This window comes from Dromiciops gliroides, chromosome 5 (genome assembly GCF_019393635.1).
Source record: "Dromiciops gliroides isolate mDroGli1 chromosome 5, mDroGli1.pri, whole genome shotgun sequence".
In the NCBI taxonomy this organism is placed as follows: Eukaryota; Metazoa; Chordata; class Mammalia; order Microbiotheria; family Microbiotheriidae; genus Dromiciops; species Dromiciops gliroides.
This window is the reverse complement of record NC_057865.1, coordinates 195,104,894-195,125,963: the sequence shown is the minus strand read 5'-3', so window position 1 is coordinate 195,125,963 and position 21,070 is coordinate 195,104,894. Positions and strand designations below refer to the sequence as shown.

At 39.2% G+C, this 21,070-nt stretch overlaps 1 protein-coding gene across 1 annotated transcript in view; it reads right to left on the bottom strand.

Moving 5' to 3' along the window:
• The window catches only part of LRP6 (LDL receptor related protein 6), a 153,420-nt gene extending 132,949 nt beyond the window's left edge, over positions 1-20,471 (bottom strand). The window contains exon 1 of the mRNA XM_043966783.1: positions 20,044-20,471. Within this exon, the coding sequence (XP_043822718.1) occupies positions 20,044-20,098 (55 nt within the window). The 5' untranslated portion in view covers positions 20,099-20,471. The remainder of the gene's footprint in view (positions 1-20,043) is intronic.
• Between the last annotated feature and the right edge of the window lie 599 nt (positions 20,472-21,070).

Sequence of the window (21,070 nt, the reverse complement as noted above, 5' to 3'; positions counted from 1 at the left end):
AAGACTTAAAAAAGAGACAAAGTCAAAACACAAACCTTTATCTTTGAAAGGGAGACCCAAGTTCCTCAAGATTAAAATGAAAGTCTTTTATTAACCCAAACTAGTATTTAATAATGTGACCAATTACTAAAGTAAAAACTAGTTCATTATCTTGACTCTACCAAAGAGAAAGAATATTCACAAGTTCAAATACATGTATATTTGACTATATACACTAAGCTGATATAAAACCTTATTTTTGAATGACAGCCTTTATATTTGAAGCCTAGTAGTAATTATCCGCGAATGTAGGTACTCAGACGCTTATTAGCTGTGTAACCTGGAACAAATCATTTAACTGCTGTCTGCCTCAGTTTCTTCGAATAACAAATTTCAAATAAAACTCAAGCAGATGCTAAAGATCAAAAAACCCTAACAATAGCAGCTGTTAAAGAAGAAAGAACCCTAACAGAGCCCAGGGGTAATAGGCAGTTCCCATTTGAAAACCCTACGAATCAGTTACATGCTCTGGGACTCAGTCTTCGTAAGGTATTAGGAGATAGAAATTGCCTTTTTAGGGCCCTGGGAGATCAGTTAGAAGGTCACTCTAGAAATCATATCAGACACTGACAAGTAACTGCTAATTATATGCTCAATCATAGAAATGACTTTGAGTTTTTTAGAGAGGATGACTCTCCCTTTGAAGAATATGTTGCTGAATTGAAAAAACCTAGTACGTGGACTGACAATGATATGACTGTAGCCTTTGCAAAACATAACCAGCTCAATGTAATCATTCATCAGTTGAATAAGCCCCTATGGCAAATTCGTGGTACAGACAAAGCCAATGCTAAAGAACTCCACATTTTCTACCATAGAGAACATTATGACAGCATTAGAGAAATCAATGACAATTCAGAAACCCCTGCCACTTTGGCATGCAGAGAATTGGGGAACCAGTTAAAACACTGTGGTGTACCCCAAACTCTAGCACTATAATAATTTACTTTTAACAAGTTTTTCCTTCTACAGGCAAACCACTGAGAGCACATGGCCTTGTTTTATGGCCTATCTCAATCTCCCCCACCCCCTTTCCCTTCCCCCTACTTAACCCTTGTTCCTTAAAACCATCTTTTTTTTGGTTTTTGAAAGGCACTGAAAAGGCGCTTAGCAAACCTTTTGTATTTTTGTTTTTTGTTTTGTTTTGTTTTTTACTTTTGTTCCTTTGCCTTTTTTTAACTCAATTTTGTAAACTAAGTGAATTTTCAAAGACATTTTAAGTATATGCTGTGGGGCCATTGGGCCTCAGAAGCTATCACAATTTTTTTTTGAGAGAAACATGGGTTTGATGAGTTTTATGGGATTATGTTTTTTTAAAAAAGGGGGTTATTGAAACCTATTGCTTGATTCATCAATGAACATATTGACTAGAGTCTTGCTGATTGAAGTTTTATTTCTTTTGATAAACTGATTATCACTTAAGTATCTGTTATTGTCATACTAGATAGAGAATTCATGTACAAGATGATGTGTTTACTTGCTCAAAGAAGATTATGTAATAATGTCTAATATCAGCCATTTACATTAATTTATCATTTATATGTCATTGTGACTGTGTATACTCTGGGTATGGTTTGGAATTATTGTATATATTAAAAGTACATCCTCAGTTAAGCAGCATAACATGCATTTCTACCATCATATTGTCTTTGGTAAAATCAATATGAGATTTATGAAGGAGGGGAATGTAATATGATATATATAGAGTATGAGTTATATTTTGAAGAACTCTCACTGTTTAATTTGATCATTGAAAATGCTATGCTAATCCATCAGTTCAACAGCTAAAGAAGTGGGTCCAGAGACAACCAAAGTCCAGACCAGAGTCCAGTTTTCCTGATGACATCTTACCACTCCAAGAAGACAAGATCTCAAAGACTTTAAATGAACAGTTTCGTTTTGTTGTTTTTCTTTTTCCCTTCTGTTATTATATACACCATTTGTAACATGTATTCTCTGCAGAGGCCCTCCCTCTGCAGGCCAGTGTCAAAGCGCCGGTTCATGAGGGACTGCCCCTCTGGACAAAATTTCCCTTTTCTATATAGTTATTAACATATTGTTTGTTAGCATAGGGTATTATATTGTTATTTTTTTACTATTTCGTCAAGGAAACACTACCATGCTTCTCGAAGAAACAAAGGGAGGAATGTGGTAAAAATTACTGGAGTTTAGCTGACTCGTTTGAAAAGGGCCACACCTAACCCATCCTGAAGTTACATATGCTACTGAGGTCAGAAGGAGAAACCTCTCCATAGGCAATTTTTGAAGGACCTTCCCTTTTGGGGGAGGAAGACTGAATGCTTGCTGAGGGGAGACTGAGTAGTTTCCGGAACTGGCTCTCTTCTCTCTCTTCTGCCCTTCCAGTGGCGCAAGCAGCTAAAGCAGATGTCCCAGATGGTGAGTTAACACCAAAGCCCTGTTTTCTTTTGAATTAGCTTAAGTGGAAGCAAGCTGGGGACTGTATAGACTTAGGTTAGAGCTAGGAGAATTTATCTGTATTTCTTTTTCTATACTTCCTTATCTTTGATTTTTATTAATTTCACCTTTGTTGTTTAATTAATTCCCAAGTAATAAAATCTGATCCTTTTGTGGAAAAGAAGCTGTAAGGCTCCTTTCTTATTGGCCTGGGAGAAATATCTAAAAAGGCAGTTCGGAGGGGAGGGAGCTTTGAGCCTAGAGGTCCCTCATTATTTCTGGGACCCCAATATTTCAGCGAGTCACCCAATTAACTCTCCATATATTAAATTTGACCCCCACAGAATGTAATAGATTATTATTACTCTGTAAGAAATTACAAAAAGGACAGTATGTCAGAGAACCTAGGAATATTTTTATGAACTGATGAGTGAGATAAGCAGAAGCAGAATCAAGCACCTACTATGTGCCAAACATTTTGCTGAGTGCTTTACAAATATTATCTCTGTTGATCCTCCCAACAACCCTGGGAGGTAAGTTCCATAATTATCCCGCTGAGGAAACTGAAACACAGTTTCATAAGTGACTTTCCCAAAGTCAAACAGAAAGAAAGAATCTGAAGGCAAATTTGAATTCAGGTCTTCTTGACTCCAGGCCCAGCTCTCCATACACTATGCCAACTAGCTACTTCACAATGAGATGGCCCTTCTTGTCAACTGCAAACCCTTCTACATGCACAAATGATCCTACTGCTGACTTCTCCAGTAGAATACCCCATCTATTATTCCCACTCTCTCACTTAACTTTAATCTCTCACTGTCTATGAACTGCTTCCCTACATGCCCATGTCTTCCTCATCCTCAAAATACATTCACCCACAGTAACTTTAGCCCCATATCTCCCTTTCTTTTTTGTGGCTAAACTCCTTGGGACAGCTGTCTACAATAGGTGTCTACACTTCCTTTGCTCTCACTCTCTTCTTATCTCTCTATTGTCTCTTCTCCAACCTCATCAACCAAAACTATTCTCTCCAAATTACTAATGATCTCTTGATTGCCAAATCTAATGGCCTTTTCTCAATCCTCATCATTCTGGACCTTCCTGTAGCCTGTGACACTGTCTATCTTCTTTAGGTTCGAGGGACACCACTCTCTCCTGATTCTTCTCCTACCTATCTGACCACTTCTCCTCAGTCTCTTGTGCTGGATCTTTAAAATCCAAATAATGCCTTTTAATCATTGGTGTCCCTTAGGACCATCCTGGGCTGTTTTCCTCTCTATATATGATTTTACTTGATGATCTCATCAGCTCCCATGGATCTTATGCTGGTGATTCCAAAAACAAAAAAAAATCCAGTTCTAACTTTTTTGCTGACTTCTCATATCTCCAACTGTCTATTAGACATCTTAAAGTGGATATCTAGAGACATCTTAAACTCGACACATCCAAAACTGAACTTTATCTTTCCCACAAAACCCCTCCATCTTGCTAATCTTCCATTACTATTGAGGGTAGTGCCAATCTCCCAATCACCCGAACTTACAACCTAGGTATCATATCATCATTACAACCCCCGCCCCCAACAATGTGTTACCAAAGCCTGTTGATTTTTTACCTCCTTTTTTCAAGTCTCTTCCCACTCCAGTCTGTCTTCCATTCAGCTGTCAAAATAATCTTCCTAAAGTATAGGTCTGGCCATGCCAACTCCCTCTCACCTCTAGAATAATTCAAAATTCTTTGTCATTCAAATCTCTTTACAATCTACTCCTCACACACCTTACCAGTCTTCTTATACCCCCTCCACTCACCCCCTCCATCTTGATGCAGTGACACTGACCTTGTGACTCCTTGAACAAACCACTCGACTCCAGGCATTCTCACTGGCAGTCCCCCATGCTTGGAGTGCTTCCCTTCTTCATCTCTGCCTCCAACTCCACTTCCATTAAGTCAAAGCAAAAATTCCACCTTCTACAAATTCTAACTTCTTTCCCAATACTGCTTAATTCTAATGTCTTTCCTCTTTTGATTATTTCAAATTTATCTTGTATATGGCTTGGCTTGATTGTACATAGCTGTTTGTTTGTTGTCTCCCTCATTAGACTGTGAGCTGCTTGAGAGAAAGGGCCTATCTTTTGCCTTTCTTTGTATCCCCAGAACATACAGTAGTGCCAGACATATTGTAGACCCTTCAAAATGTTTACTCATTAATTGAAATCCTTCACACTTCTTGGAAGATAGGTGATGGATCAAAGGTACAGAATAAGACTTACAATTTCAATGCATTTAGTTGTTTTGCTAGATTATACTTATTTGTTACAAGGAAAAACTATCTGGAGGAGGAAAAGTTGGAGGAGGAGTTAGTAGGAGGTAGTGATAGTAATACAAGAAAGAAAAGAATAATAAAACACTAAATACTAAGATGAGAGCAGAAAGAAGTTCTGAAGGAGATGAGATAGGCAAGATAGTTTTGTTACTGTGTTATTAAATTGAATATACATTTAAAAAACCCAAACTATATATAATAGAAGCTCACAGTTTCATATACAATCCTCTTTTCCATTCTTTGGATAATGAAGTATTCATCATTCTTGATATTTAAGCTCATAACAAAAAAGAAAAATATTTTTTAAAAGATATAAAATTAGTATTTGAAAAGATTCTCATTCCATGTTAGATTCAAAACAAGGCGCTATGGGACTTTTTCAGGCCTTACAGCCTCTTGTGATCTTCAGTAAAATTAATTTGTCCCTCCTATTGGCCAAGTTTTCAAAATTATTCTCGGATTATTTTTCCATACAATTATGAGTTAGACTAAACTTGTGGTTGTACTAATATGGGGAACTTCAAGATGAAGAAACTTATTCTACCAATGGAGTCTAGCAACTCTACTGCAACTTATCGTCTTAGAAAATTGCTTGCCCAGAGTTATACAGCCAGTATGTTTCAGAGGTCAGACTTGAATCAAGAGCTTTCTAAATCCAAGACCAGTCCTCTATCTACCAGGTCACACTCCTAGCCACAGTGTGATATGGAAGCCAAATAAAGTAATATTAACTTGAACTTCATTAAGAGAGGCAAAGCATCCAGGAGGGTTTGGACAGTACCTGTACAAGACTCTTCAGAGCACATTCAGAGGACTATATTCAGTTTTAGGGGCTATATTTTAAGATGAAGGTGGAATGCCTCCAGATCAAACTATACAAAGGTCACTTGAAGGAACTGAGGATGTTCATCCTAAAATGAGAAGATTTAGAAAAAATATATAATGACTTTAAGTATGTCAAGGGCTGTTATGTAGAAAAGGAATTAAACTTGTTCTGCTTAGCCTCAGAGGGCCAGAGTTAGGAATGACAGGTACATAATGCCAAGAGTCAGGTGGCCCCACAATCAAGCCTTTATTTACTTTTCCCCCATTACTCCCCCAGTGGAGATAATCCAGTGTAGTAAGAATATGACTGGCCCTGGTACCAAAGGAAATGGGCTCAAGGCTAGACTCTGCCAAATATTAGCTGTATAACTGAGGGCAAGTCACTCAAAATTGCCTGAGTCTGAGTTTTGTATGTAAATTTAATATGGTATAAATTATTTTATTATAAATGTAATATAAACATAATACTTGAACCACTCACCTCACAGGGTGGCTTAGGCAAAGTGCCTTGTAAACTGCAAAATACTATTAAAATAAGAGATGAGAACCCTTGGCTCCAAATAAGTACCCTTTCCTAGAATGCCTTTATTTAAGTCCTATATTTCTTTTAACATTCCTTCAAAACCCAGATCATATTAGAACTTCCCTTTCCAAATTACCCCAACCCTCAGTGATCTCTTACTACTCTAAACTCTTAAAACACTTATAACATCTACCATTCACTTGGTACTTCATATTATCCTTTTAATTTACATATCCTCTCTGTCCTTAACTAAGCCACTTAAAAATCAGAACATGTCTTATTCCCCTTTGTATCTGCAGCACCTAGCATGCATGGTACCCTGTACCTAAATCAGTCAAAAAATATTTGTCGACGATTCGATTCTAAAATACTGTCAAATATAGCAGAACAAATTACTAATGTTTTTTCCCACGTGTTATTTATTACTCACAATCAATTGAAAATGAAACTATTCTTCTAAATTAAGTATCAAACTGTTGACTGATAAAGATTAGAAATAATATTACTAATTGGCTAGCTTCTCATTCCACATTAAGTTCAAAGCAAGTAGACCCTCCTGTACACAAAAGTATGCTATCACTAGTAAAAACAGAAACTTAATTACACTTCACTATATATTCCCTGCACTCATGAAGCTTGCAGAATAGTCCATAAATACACACACACACACACACACACACACACACACACACACACAATTATGATGCAAAACAATGTATGTGAAGTGGATAAGAGGCAAGAAGGAAAGTGCTAAAGGAGATGTTAAGACAAAAAGCTCATTACCAAGCAGGAGGATTAGAGCAGACATGTTGGAGGTGGGAGCTGTAGATGGAAAAGAATTCCAAATTTAGGGAAGAGCACAGGGGAGAAGGATATTCTAGGTATAAGGAAGGAAAGCACAGGGTATATACAGGAAGATGCTGAATGGTTAAGTTTGCTAAAGAAAAGGGTAATGAAAGGCTGGAAAGTATGAGAAAAGGTTGAAAGAATACAGCAGGGGCAGCTAGGTGGCGCAGTGGATAGAGCACCGGCCCTGGAGTCAGGAGGACTTGAGTTCAAATCTGGCCTTAGACACTTAACACTTACTAGCTGTGTGACCCTGGGCAAGTCACTTAACCCCAATTGCCTCACCAAAAAAAAAAAAAAGAAAGAAAGAAAGAAAAGAATGCAGCACTAGACTGTGGAAGAAGGCTAAGCAATGGGGCAGCTAGGTGGCACAGCAGGTAGAGCCCTGGCCCTGGAGTCAGGAGGATCTGAGTTCAAATCCAGCCTCAGACACTTGATATTTACTAGCTGTATGACCCTGGGCAAGTCACTTAACCACAACTGCCTCACCAAAAAAAAAAAAAAAAGGCTAAGCAAAAAATGTGAAAAGAAACAGCATGGTACAACAATCAGATGCTTACCCTGAGCAAGTAGCAAGTAACAAAAGCCTCCCTGGGCCTCAGTTTCCTCATCCATAAAATAAGAGGACTAGACTATATGGCACCTAAGATTCTTTCTAGTACTAGGTCTAGTTATTATTCCATGATCCAAAGGAACCTTAAATTTACTCAGGGGGAAATAGGAAAAAACTGAAGATTTTTAACTGGAGGTATGACAGCTATACACAATAAGATGGAAAGATGGCTGGGAGGAAAGCTAAATTGAACTGAAAAAGACCTGTCAGGAAGCTCTCAAAATGGTTCAAGAAGGTCTTATAGGTCTTATACTATCAGGTGACTAACAGAAACAGAGAATGGAACAAACATGGTAAGATATAGAAGAGACAAAATTGACAGAAGCAAGAAACAAAAGAGACCAATGGTTCACAATCTATAAGAAGTTTCAAAATATGCCTATATCGTTAATATTTTCTTTCAGAAAGAGTCGAGAGACAGTGGACATGGAAAGTACCCATTATCACCACTGGGGGAAGCAGGGGGGCAGGTCAATGAGTGTTAAGTAACTTGCCCAGGATCATACAGCTAATAAGTATGGAGTGTCTGAGGCCGAATTTGAACTCAGGTCCTCCTGAATCAAGGTCTGGTGCTTTATCCACTGCGCCACCTAGCTGCCCCCATTATCACCATTTAAAACAAAATAGATTTTTATTTTAAGGTTTGTGAAATGATTGGCTACATACATGAATCATTTCTGAAAGCTTTTGTGTAGTCTAACTCTCAATTTGTTAAGAAAAACCTATCAAAATATCAAATTAGAAAACTAAAAATATGATATGCCATTTAACTACTTAAATAAGCTATCATTTAAAAAATAGTTAAGATACAAAACAGACCAACACAATGGCACCATTTCCTAAGCAAATTTAATGAAGGTAAACCAATCATCAAAAGAGACTAAAAGAGTCTAAAAACTACCATACGTGACAAATAATTTTTTTTTTTTTGCCAAGTTGAGCGATACTTCAGTCAAGGGAAACACCAGTTTAGAATATAAACTCATTTGTAAAACGTTCCAAAGATTATGAGTAATATTACCTCATAAAAACAAGAAGGAAGCAGCAAAGGGAAAAACAAGTTGACAAAAAGCTTATTAGGAAAAGACTCAAGTCAAAATATCCCATTTAAGGATGAAGCTACAAAGCCCACTAATAGGGGAAAAAATTTAAAAGACCCAACAGGATCTGTACTATAAAATATCTTCTCCATCGATGAACTCCACCACCACAACCTTGGTATTTTACACAGGGAGGCTCGTGGCAGCTGACTGAGTACACAGGAAGAAAGTGTCAAAGTAGACAATACAATTTTGAGGGCACTTCAGAAGAGTCATCAGACTGCCCAGATCCCATATATCTATTCTAGCAAAACCCATAAATTCTCAAACTGAATAGTGATCAAGAAATGCAATGAGAAACTAACATGAATTCTCAGACCTCTGAACTGCACTGGTCAGCCAGAAGCAGAGCGACAAGTTGAAAAAGGGCTGTCAGCAAAGTCACAGGGTAGCCTCCCCAAATGATGACCATAGACACTTGTAGCCTGTAAAGCTCTGTATTTGGAAGCAGTAAGAACATAGATCTCTCTGGAGAAAGACCAAGGGACTCAGAGAGCAGTAGGGTGGGTGAAAGCCTCAGTGAGTAGCCTGCGCAATGACCAGGTCAGTGCTTCAGTACTCAAATGGGGGCATCCCAGGCCCGTGGGTTCTGAGGTCTCTAATATTCTAATTCTTAGATGCCACAGAAGGTCCTGAAGATAACATCAATTTGGACCTCAAAGATCCAAGGGGGTCTTAACTCCAGGAGAGGGAGGTCAGTAGAAAAACCTAAGGAACCCAAAGCAAGACCAAGGAGGAACAACCACACTACCGAAGTTCAGCAAGAGTGTGGGAGCCTCGTCGTGGCAGCAACAACAACAATTTAGTCATTAAGGGTGGAGGAATAAGTTGAAAACATTGTCAAAGTGGAAAAACTCAGACCAACTAGGTAATCAGTAAATAAAGTGAGGCATTTATTCATGGTCTAGGAATTGAAATTCAGGACAATACAGTGCCTTATTCAGACAGGAATGCAGGGACAGGAAGGGGAGAAGGGGATTCATATAGGGCTTAGTCATGGGAAAGAGCAAGAGGGCATATATAGTCTGGATACACAGAACAGCCTAGCTATAGGAAGGGAGTGATAAAGGTGTTGAGTGGTTACAAAAACAAGGTTGCAGAAATGTCCTTGTGATTGTCTCTTCTCTGGGACAGGGACAGTTAGAAACTGCAGGTTAGAGCAGGGTAAGATCCCAGTGTTACTCAGGGGTTGACAACACTAACCAATATCTAATAATACTGAAATCCAGAGCTCTCCCAAAAAAGGAGAAGACAACTCCATAACTACAAGCAGTGACTCAAAGGAAAACAGGGATTTTCTACAAAGACTATCTGAATATCTACAAGAAGCAAAAAAATTTTAAATGTAAAAAAACTTCAAGAAGCAATTGGAAAAAAGAATATATAACTTAGAAGAAAAAGTGGTCAATTTACCCAAGTAACTAACTCTGTGAAAAATAGAATAAACCAAACAGAAATCAAAGACTCCATAAGACCTAAAGAAATATTACAACAAAAATCAAGGGGAAAAAGTTATAAGGAAATATAAGGTATATAAAAAACTGACCTGGAAAACAGGGCAAGAAGAAATAATTTAAGAATCACCAGCCTCCTTAAAAACCAAGGTTTTTAAAAAACTTGATACTATATTTCAAAACATCACAAATGAAAACTGCTCAGATCTATTAGAAACAGAGGTAAAAGTGAAGCTAGAAAGACTACAATGATCACCTCCTGAAAGAAACCTCAAAAGGGAAATTCACAGGAATGTCATAATCAAAATCCAGACCTCCCAGTTCAGAGAAAAAAAATTTTCAAGCATCGAAAAAGAAGCAATTTAAACACCAAGGAACCACAGTCAGGATCACACAAGATCCTCTATTAAAAATAAGAGATCATGGAATACTACTAAGAACTTCACTTGCAAAGCTTAGTAGATCCTACAGGGGAAAACTGGACCTTTAATGGAATGGAAGACTTTCAAGAATTTCTGATGAAAAGATGACAGCTAAGTAGGAACTTTGAAATGCAAAGTTAAGAGTTAAAGGGTTCCAGAAAGGTAAAATCATTTCAGCAGCTGGAAGGGGCTGTATGATGATGTAGTGCTAACATTCCAATGGGAGAGAAGAAGCAAGTGTCCCTTCAGATTCAATGCCTTCGTAGGGTACTGAGGAAATTAAATAAGAAAAGTAGGTGAACTTGTGGTATGTTGTATTTGTTCTGAGGATTTTCAGAGAAGAGAAGGGATAGTAAAAGGAATAGATTTAGTAGAGAGAGAAGAGAGTGGAACGTGTTACTTCTCATAACTAGAGTACGTTAAGCATACAAACATGAAGAAAACAATAGGGAGAGCGAGCATCAGATATACTCCACTCAACTGAAATGGACAAAGAAGGGTTGTACACACAGAATTTAGTATACAGAAATATATCAAACTCAACAGGAAGATAACTGGGGCTGGGGAAGGAGTGGGAGAGACATTAAGAAGGATGATAATAATGGGAAGGAAATAATCAAAAGCAAATCAAACTTCCTGAGTAGGGATTGCAGGGAGAGGGGCACAAAGATCAGAGAATGAAGAAAAGGAACCTTGTATACAAAAATAAGTACAGCAACTTGTGTGCATGCGTGTGTGGTGGAAAAAAAAATTAGAAACTAAGAGGGTACCCCAAAAATTTGGGAATGGCTCAACAAATTATAGTACAGAATGTAATGGAATATTATTATCCCATAAGAAATTAGGTAAGGGATTCTTTTCAACAAGCCTGGAAAGGTTTATATAAACTGATTCAGAGTTGTAGGAAAGGGCAGCTAGGTTGGCACAGTGGATAAAGCAGTGGCCCTGGATTCAGGAGGACCTGAGTTCAAATCCCAACTCACACAGTTGACACTTACTAGCTGTGTGACCTTGGGCAAGTCACTTAACCCTCACTGCCCTGCAAAAAACAAAAACAAAAACAGAGTTGTGGGAAGAACCAGGAGAACAGTTTCCATAATAACAGTGTAAAGACAAACTATGAGGCAGCTAGATGGTGTAGTACATAAAACACAGGACTTCAAGAGTGAAGAATACCTGAGTTTAATCCTCTCTTACATTTAGTAGCTGTGTAATTCTGGACTTTCAGTCTCAGTTTCCCATCAGTAAAAGGGAAGTAATGATAGCACCTACCTGATAGAGTAATTGTGATGATAAAATGAGATAACATATGTAAAGTATTTTACAAAAGTTAAGGTGCCGTATAAATGTTATGTATTATTTGTATTATTATGAAAGATTAAGAACCCTGATGGCTGCAATAACCAACTACAATTCTAGAGGATCAGTGATTAAGCAAGCCACCCACCCACCCCCAACAGAGAGATATGTCAGGGTGCAGACTGTGATACATTTTTGAGACATAGCCAAAGACATAATTTTTGTTTATTTGTATTTGTTACAAGAGGTTTGTTTCTCCATCCTGTAATATTGAGGGGGGAAACATGGAAGCGAAAGGAAAAAACTAGAATCTAAGAGAGTGCCTTAGATTGCTTCTTAGACAAATGGGGTATGGCTAAACAAATCATATGTAAATATAATGTTTTCTTACTGTATCATAAAAAATAACAAAAGAGAATCTCAAAGAATCTCAAACTGATGAACAAATTGAGAAGAAACAGGAGAACAATTTACACAAGGACAATGACTCTAAAAAAAGAAAGCTTTAGGGGCAGCTAGATGGCACAGTGGATAGAGCACTGGCCCTGGGGTCAGGAGTACCTGAGTTCAAGTCCAGCCTCAGACACTTAACACTTACTAGCTGTGTGACCCTGGGCAAGTCACTTAACCCCAACTGCCTCACTTTAAAAAAGAAAGAAAGAAAGGAAGGGAGGGAGAGAGGGAGGAAGGAAGGAAGGAAGGAAGGAAGGAAGGAAGGAAGGAAGGAAGGAAGGAAGGAAGGAAGGAAGGAAGGAAGGAAGAAAGAAAGAAAGAAAGAAAGAAAGAAAGAAAGAAAGAAAGAAAGAAAGAAAGAAAGAAAGAAAGAAAGAAAGAAAGAAAGAAAGAAAGTTTTGAAGACTTAAAAACTGAAAGGCTGGGATCAACTCAATGACCAACCATGTCTCCAGAAAACCTGTAATTACTCACCTTCTGAAAGACACAAGACACAGAAACATACATGGCCACTAAGTGGATTATTTTTTTTTTTGCTTGACTATAATTGTTAAAAGGATTTTTTTTTCTTTTCTCCTTTTGTTTTGTTTTGTTTTTTTAAGTAAGAGAGAGGAGGAGATATGAAGAAGAGGAACAGTAATATTAAAAAAATTTTTTAAATACACAGACAAGAACACAAGTTCAGAAACATGCAGAAAAGCTGGAGAGTTTTGAAATAAACACATTCAAAAAAGGAATATGTAGAATTTATTATATACTTTTGGGGGGACAGGGCAATGAGGGTTAAGTGACTTGCCCAAGGTTACACAGTTAGTGTCAAGTGTCTGAGGCGGATTTGAACTCAGATCCTCCTGAATCCAGGGCCAGTGCTTTATTCATTGCACCACCTAGCTGCCCCCTATTATACACTATTTAAAAAGCAAGTGATATGAAAGGGAAATTGACAGCTTAGTATAGAATCCTCTTTTGGTGTTCTGGTATGTTTGCTATGTAGGGGTTAAATTAAAATAAATGAAAATGTAAAAATAAAATCTTGAAAATGGGGAAGACAGAGATACTGAGAAAAAACTTGACTTTATTACCAAAAGGAGGCCAACTGATAAAAAAATAATGACCAGCCTATATGCCTATTTGCCTATCAATCAACTGAGCATTTATTAAGCACCTTCTATGTGCCAGGCACTAAACTAGGTGCCAGAGAGACAAATATACACGTGCATCAGGAACAGCTTTGATCTAGCAATTAGCACGGTGTCTGGGACATAATAAGTGCTTAATAAATATTGATGAACTGACTGACAAAGGTACAAGGATAGAACAGGCAGGCTTTTAGAAATGATATTCTATAGCAAACCACATATTTATAAAAGGTGCAAGGAATACAAGATTCCACTGTATATATTATTTGTTGTCTATAAAAAAGCATTTGATTCAGTAAAGCAATATACCATATTCAAAACTCTTCCTCCAACTAGGTATCTCTTCCCATGTATGTGTTAAACTATGATTTAAAATTCCTTAAATAATGGCAAAAATAACTTTGTTTTTCAATCTTGTATTGTTAATACCTACTGAGAATAAAACAGGGAGACATACTTACTGAAAATGTTTGCCATGGTTCTGAAGAATGTCCAGCACAAAATCCAATCAAGGAAGGATTCTCTTTGGATGGTAAGATTCTCCAAATACTCCTGTTTGTGAATTACAATGCCTCAAGCCATGGGAGACTGTAATGCCTCCTAAATGATACCTATCCTCATGGGAATTTTGCCCATCTACAAAGAAAATACTAATTGGATGAAGGATGCCTATTGTCCAGATAGTTAGTCAGACAGCCCATAGAGTTACTCTCCCAGCACATATATGTCTTGGCCAGGCATTGTAGGTGGGTAATGAACTGGACCCAGAATTAAAGAAAAGGAAAAGAACAGACTGTATAGCATTTTGCAAACTGTACAGTACTTTTAAACCTAAGATTTTCCCTGAAACAAAGGTTCATCTTTTTAATATCAATATTCTGCTAGTCAAGGAGACTAAGGGTGAGTATGAGTAGGTAACAATGTATCTATCACTGAGGAAAAACTGCACAGAAACAATAACATAAAAGGTATCATCAAAAAGATACACGCCCAGAGAAGAAGATGGTCATGTAGCAAGAGCAATGAAAAAGCCTGAATGGTCCCCCTAACAATCACACAATGGCAATAGCCTAGCATAAAGTCCCTAGAACACCGGGTGGATCCACTGTGGAGAACTTCTGGGAATTCATGGATGAGAATGGCACAAGATGAGACTATATGAATGATTATGAGGATGTTTTTCCTTCATTCCGAAGAGGACCATGACACTGGGGTGATGTCATGACTTGCAGTGAATTGGATTTAAGTGAGGGAGGGCTGTGCAAGATCACCAGCCTCACTCTCTCTTCCAGAGTCATCTGGGTCCAGTGGCAGGATATATATCAGGAAGACTGGAGATGGCCCCAGATGTTTAAGGCAATTGGATTTAAGTGACTTGCTCAGGGTCACACAGCTAGTAAGTGTCTGAGGTAATATTTGAACTCAGAGCCTCCCAACTTCAGGGCCAGTGTTCTATCCACTGAACCAGTATCATTACTAGAATAATAATAAAATTTTTTAAAACCACCAAGCTGCATATTTCCTGTTAACATGTCATGTAACTTCATATTTCTTTTACAATTTATACGATAACCTTTAAACATTTGAGTGTCAGCTTCTCTCAATCCAATTCTCTACCCAAAATTAGTTCCAATTTACTGAGCTTGTGATAACAATTCAAATCCCAGCTGCACTTACTAGCTTCTTGACCTTGGGCAAATGATTTCCTCTTTCTAGGACTCAGTCTCCTCATCTATAAAAATATACATCCATTACAGCCACTGACTGATTGATAGATCTATGATCCTATAACCACTCATGACCCTTATAAGCAAAGTATTATGCTCATCAAAAAAAAGTATACTGCGGGGGGGCGGCTAGGTGGTGCAGTGGATAAAGCACCGGCCCTGGATTCGGGAGGACCTGAGTTCAAATCCAGCCTCAGACACTTGACACTTACTAGCTGTGTGACCCTGGGCAAGTCACTTAACCCCCATTGTCCCGTTAAAAAACAAAAACAAAAAAAAAAGTATACTGCATAATAACCAGTAGAATCATATTAACCAGTACCATTACTTTTGACCAAAAATAACACAAGAAGATGCTATTATTTTTCATTCTTATTCCTGATCCCTTTTACCTTTTTGGTATGAAAACAATGAAGTACCAGGGGAAGAGGGACTGTAAAGGAGGTGAAGATTAATAGGGTGCCTCCTCCAAAAATATAAGCTGAGCAAAATACAAAAGAATGATAAATTAAAATAAGTTTTTCTTTTTGTATTTCCAAAAGAAAGTGGCAGATTCTAAAGGTGTATTAATTTTGCAAGGAGGAAAATACCTTATTCCTATCCCTTTGACTGATTTGACAGGTTTTCAGAATGATTTTCACTAAATACCCTAGGATAAAAAATGGTGACCTACACACATGTAGATATGGAGACATTAAGAGTCAAAGTAATCCATTGCCCCGCAAAAAAACAAAATAAAACAAAAAGAGTCAAGGTAAGACAGCAGATATCATTCCAGTGTGTCAGTCAAGACTACAGTCCCACCTCTGATATATACAAACTCAATCTCTCAATGTTCCAGCCAATTCACTAAGACTATAAATTAATGAATAATTACAGACCTAAAGTAAAGAATATTTCCTCACTCAAAGTTCCCTAAACTGATGGAAAGCACAGACAGACAAATACAAGCATATTAACATGCTGTATGTGTATGTATATGTGTGTGACCATTAGGCAAGAGTAATTCTGTCAGTTCAACAGTTTCAACTCTGAAAAAAATTTAATAAAATAAAATAGCTGGTGAAACTCAAATACCTACTTATATCATCTGTATTCATGCAGACATATACTTATTTGCTGATCAACGTTTTAGTATACCAATCTTCTAAGTTAGTTTCCAATTTAAAAGTTTCTCATTTTACTCTCTTGGTCTTGCCTTGGGGGGGGGGTATTCCAAAATCTTTTTAAAACTAACTTTCGAAAATAAACATTTTAAAAAGCAAAGGAAGGTTACTGTAATGAAAATAAGTGATGTTTTTACTGCATTTACCCATGGACCCCAATACAACAGGTTATACCCCTCCCAAAACAAATTTATACAAACATTAATGAAAAGTAGTGGGAATTGCTTTTGCTTGACTATAACTATTTGTCACAAGGGTTTGGGTTGGGTTTTTTGGGTTTTGTTTTGTTTTGTTTTGGGTTTTTTTTGGAGGGGGGAGTTCTTTTAGTTTGTTAATGAGAGGGGGAAGGGAAACAGTAAATAAATGTTTCTTAATTAAAAAAAAATTAAGCAGTATAGTTCTCTAAACTATGAAAAAAAAACCAACTTTGAAAAGTTGGCCAATAGGAGTCTGCAGTTATATTCAAGCTAACAAGATGCTAGAATAATTTTAATAAGCAAGCTTGGTCCAAAAGAACACATGAAACATACCCCACCCCTCCCGATTTGTTTTTTGCTTAACTGTTTTTCTTGGTTACAAGGGAGAACCCAATGGGAGGGGGAAGGGAGGGAATCAGAATAAGAGAAAACCACTATATTCAACATTGATTTAAAAACAAAAGGCATGAACAAAAAAAGTTCTCTCCTTCCCCCCTAAAAAAAAAAAAAAGGAGCAAAACAAAGTATTAAGACCTAAAGTTAGGGGGCAGCTAGATGGCGCAGTGGTTAAAGCACCGGCTCTGGAGGCAGGAGGAACTGAGTTCAAATCCGACCTCAGACACTTGACACTTACTAGCTGTGTGACCCTGGGCAAGTCACTTAACCCCCATTGCCTTAAAAAAAAAAAAAAGACCTAAAGTTATACAACCTCTCATCCAACTACTAATGTGAAAGAAAAACCTGGCCAGTAATTTTATTCTCAATGCAAATTAATATTTAAGTTTAAAGAACAAATCTGTTCCAGAGAGTCACTTTAGTCATTCATGAACCAAACTAGCAGTTTCTTCTGTTAAGATGAACAACTTGGTCATATCTCATCACTATCCTCCTACCTACAAATCATTTTCATTTAAGCATAGACTGTCATTCAGGATGAGTAAAGAATTTGCTTTAGTTAACTGCCATTTATACATTAACCAAATTAGAGAGCATCCAATATTCTGATCAGAAATGTTCCTGCATAAAGGCCTTGTTTAATCTTCATGAAATAAGACAAACATACACCAATATGGAGCTAAAACAAATTTTCCAAATACAGCCTATGCTCTGGGAGGTGGCATGATGGATTAAGATCCCAGTTACTAGCAACTGACCTTTAATAGTCACTTAACCTCTCAGAGACTGTTTCCTCACTTGCAAAATGAAGCTGTAAGAAAAAAATAACATCTTCCATTTCTAATTCTTCCATGAAGGAAAGCATTAATACAAATAACCAAAAATGCTGTCACACTGAAAGATTCCCTGTCACACATCATGGCCATAAGACAGCAAAGATCCACTTCACTTTCTAGCCAGTTTCCTCTACCCAAATAGGGCTACAAATAAAACCTGGCTGGGAATAAGAGTCACCAGGATAACAGTTCCTAAAATGCAAACAGGTAAAAAGAGATTGATCATACTTTTTAAATGTTTCTTTGGAGTCCAAAGTTAAGAGTCTGTGAACAAGTGACTATGACCAAGATATCAGTCTTAGAGCATGAGAACATAAACACTAAAATAAGGATGGATAAATAAGTAAATATAGAGATATAGATATATCAAAATACAATTTTGTTATTTTTTTTAAATCAGTATTCTACCACACTGATGAAACTAAGCCTAAAGTAAAAACATAAAAGATATAACCAGGCCTAGTGGACAGAAGGCCATGGAGTTAGGAAGGCCTTCATAAAAGTAATGACACATAGCAGCTGGTGACAGTGGGCAAGTCACTTAGTGCCCCAGGCACTAGGGCACAACTAGGCGGCAGATCGACATAGGTTGACAGTTTCCAAATCAGAAGTTTCCTACACCCAATGAAATCACAAACGGGACTTCAGATTAACTATAAACCTCTGTTCAAACAGAAAAGAGATTTAAGTAAAAAAAAAAAAAGGTAACTACTCCTAGGTGCAACAAAAATTCTTCTTTCAATTAAAAAAATGTAACATCAATCTAAGTAAACACCTTCTCATGCCCAATACATCACCAAGTTCTATCTATGCCGATTCTGTTCATTGGTCCCTGCCCTCCTACAACTTACGTTTGAAAAGGCAAATGTGTCTGAGTCATATTAAATTATAGTACTGATAAACAAAGGGTGTTTATCTATCCAAGACAATATTTTCACTATTACCCCAAAATAAATTTTTACAAGTAGAAATTCCCAGTTAAATTCATACCACGTTATCTATCTTTATGTTCCATGAAAATTCAGTAAGTTTAGAGTAAACTTATTTTACTTGCATTTAAACTTTATGTTGTCATACTATTCCTGCAAATTTGCACTGGATTCAGAGGTCCCAAGACTAAAAAAAAAAAACCTGGGTCATGTGCAAACAAGAATAGTAATAAAAAGTGAAGATATTAAACTAATTGTCAGTACTTAAATTCTCCAGCGAATTGATATCTGAAAGATCATCACTATTTCATTGCTAATTTTAAAAAAGTATAGTGAATATTTTGCAAAAGATGTCTAGAGGTTGACAAAAACCACAAAGCATGTGTCAGCTTCACAAACCAGTTAAAAATACTGAAGAATCACGGAATATTAGTTATTTTAAGGGCAAAGAACCTAAGACACTTCCTGACCCAACAAGAAGCCAAGTACTCAGTGAGTGCTCAACAAATGAGCCTATGAAATGTTAGCTCGTCCCTGTTCCATAAAGATGACTTTCCCACTTCATGCCAACTACAACTAGTACACTTGCATGCTCTGAACTAGCCAAGGGCCAAAAAGGAAACCTATCCAATGAATTCCCAACCAAAGATTAGAAAACTTCCTGGGCCTGAAAACCACGACCACTTTCCAAGTGTGTCTTCATCCACGGTTGCTTATATCCCAAACAGAAGTCAATCAGTGATTCTAACAAAGGTTGCAGAACATAGTTATGAGCGATCTAGAACCTCACCTAATAAACAGAAGTGAGGTGGGGAGAGGAGGAAGTCCTTGCACCTTGGATTCAAACTTTCAAAAAGTAAAAACGAGCACAAAGGAATCTTTCTTCTATGATAATTATTCCCCCTTCAACCTCCCTGACCCAACACACACATGCTCACTCTGGACACACTGCAATAAAAGATCGGGGCAGGGAGGGGGTGACAAGGATTTCAAGGATTCCCCCCAAAGAGGGACTCCGACCCGTGGACTCCAGGTGGAGAATGCCCCCAAAGGGCTAGCCTGCATTGTGTCACTCCTGCACAGAACGCAGCAGCCCCTTCTCCTGGGCCCCTTTCTCTGCCTCTCTCCTCCTTCTCCCGCAGCCAGGCCCGGCCTCTCGCCTCCTCTCCCCCTTTCTCGCCTCCCCTTCCCCTCCCCCTCCCTCCAGCCCCCAACACACAGGAGGCACACACACCAAAAAAGCGATAAATCTCATTAACTCGGGCGTCGCGATCGCCCCCCTCCCCTCCCGGGACACCCCCCTTGTCCCCGGTCTTTCCTCGCCCTCCGCTGTTTGCTCACCTCTCAGGAGGACGCAGAAGCTGCAGGCCAAGAGGCTCCTCAGGACGGCCCCCATCTTCCCCTCCTCCTCCTCCTCGCTTTCTTTCTCCTCTCACCGGCTCGAGGCAGCCCGGGGAGGGGGGGGCGGCGGAGAGGAGCCGGGGCCGCCGCGGCCGCCCCACACGGTCATGCTGCCCGAGCTTCGCCGAAAGAGAAGAAAGAATCGTTCGCCGGCCCTCCCTCCCACTCCGCTCCCCGGGCGCCGCCTTCGCTGGCCGCTCTACAGCGCTACTTTTCCCTCGGGGGTGCCCCGGCGGCGGCGGCGGCGGCCAGCGTCTCGTTCCATTCTCCAGCCCGCTCCCCCTGCGGCGGCGGCGGCTCCTCCGCGGGCTCCACGCAGCTCCTCATTCAGCCTCCGCCTCCTCCCAGCGCGGCGGCGGCGGCGGCGGCGGCGCAAGGATACACGGGCAGAAGAAGCCCCGCGCCCGGTCCGGCCGCGCTCTCTCTCCTGCGCTCCCTCGCGCTACCAGTCCCACCCCCTCCACGGCCTTTCTCCTCCCCCCGCCCTCCTTCCTCCTCTCTCCTCCTTCCTCCCTCTTCCAGCTACGCTCCCAGTCAGCCTCCTCCCCCTCTGCTCTCCTCCCCTTCTCTCCTCCCCCTCCTTACCTCCTCCCTTTCTCCCAGCCAGCCTCCCCTTTCCTCGCCTCTCTCCCTCCCCTTCTCTTCTTCTCTCCCCACGCTCCCTGGGAGCCACCCCTCGGCTGACATCGATTCCTATGCAGCTATGCAAACGAGGGGGCGGGAGGGATCAGCTGGCGAGGTTTGGGACCACTAGAGATTTCTTTGGTTCTCTATCCAGGCAGAAAGCCCACCTTCTGGGGAAAAAAAAGAGAAGAGATTTTTTTTGTTGTTGTTGTTTTGTGTTGCTGTTGTCTTTTTAATTCTGCTACCCGAGAGGCGGGGGTGTGGGTGCAGAGGGGGGAAAAAAGACGAGCCATTGTCGCATTCCAATGGGATTCTTTTTCTTGCTCCCTCTCGGGCTCGGCGC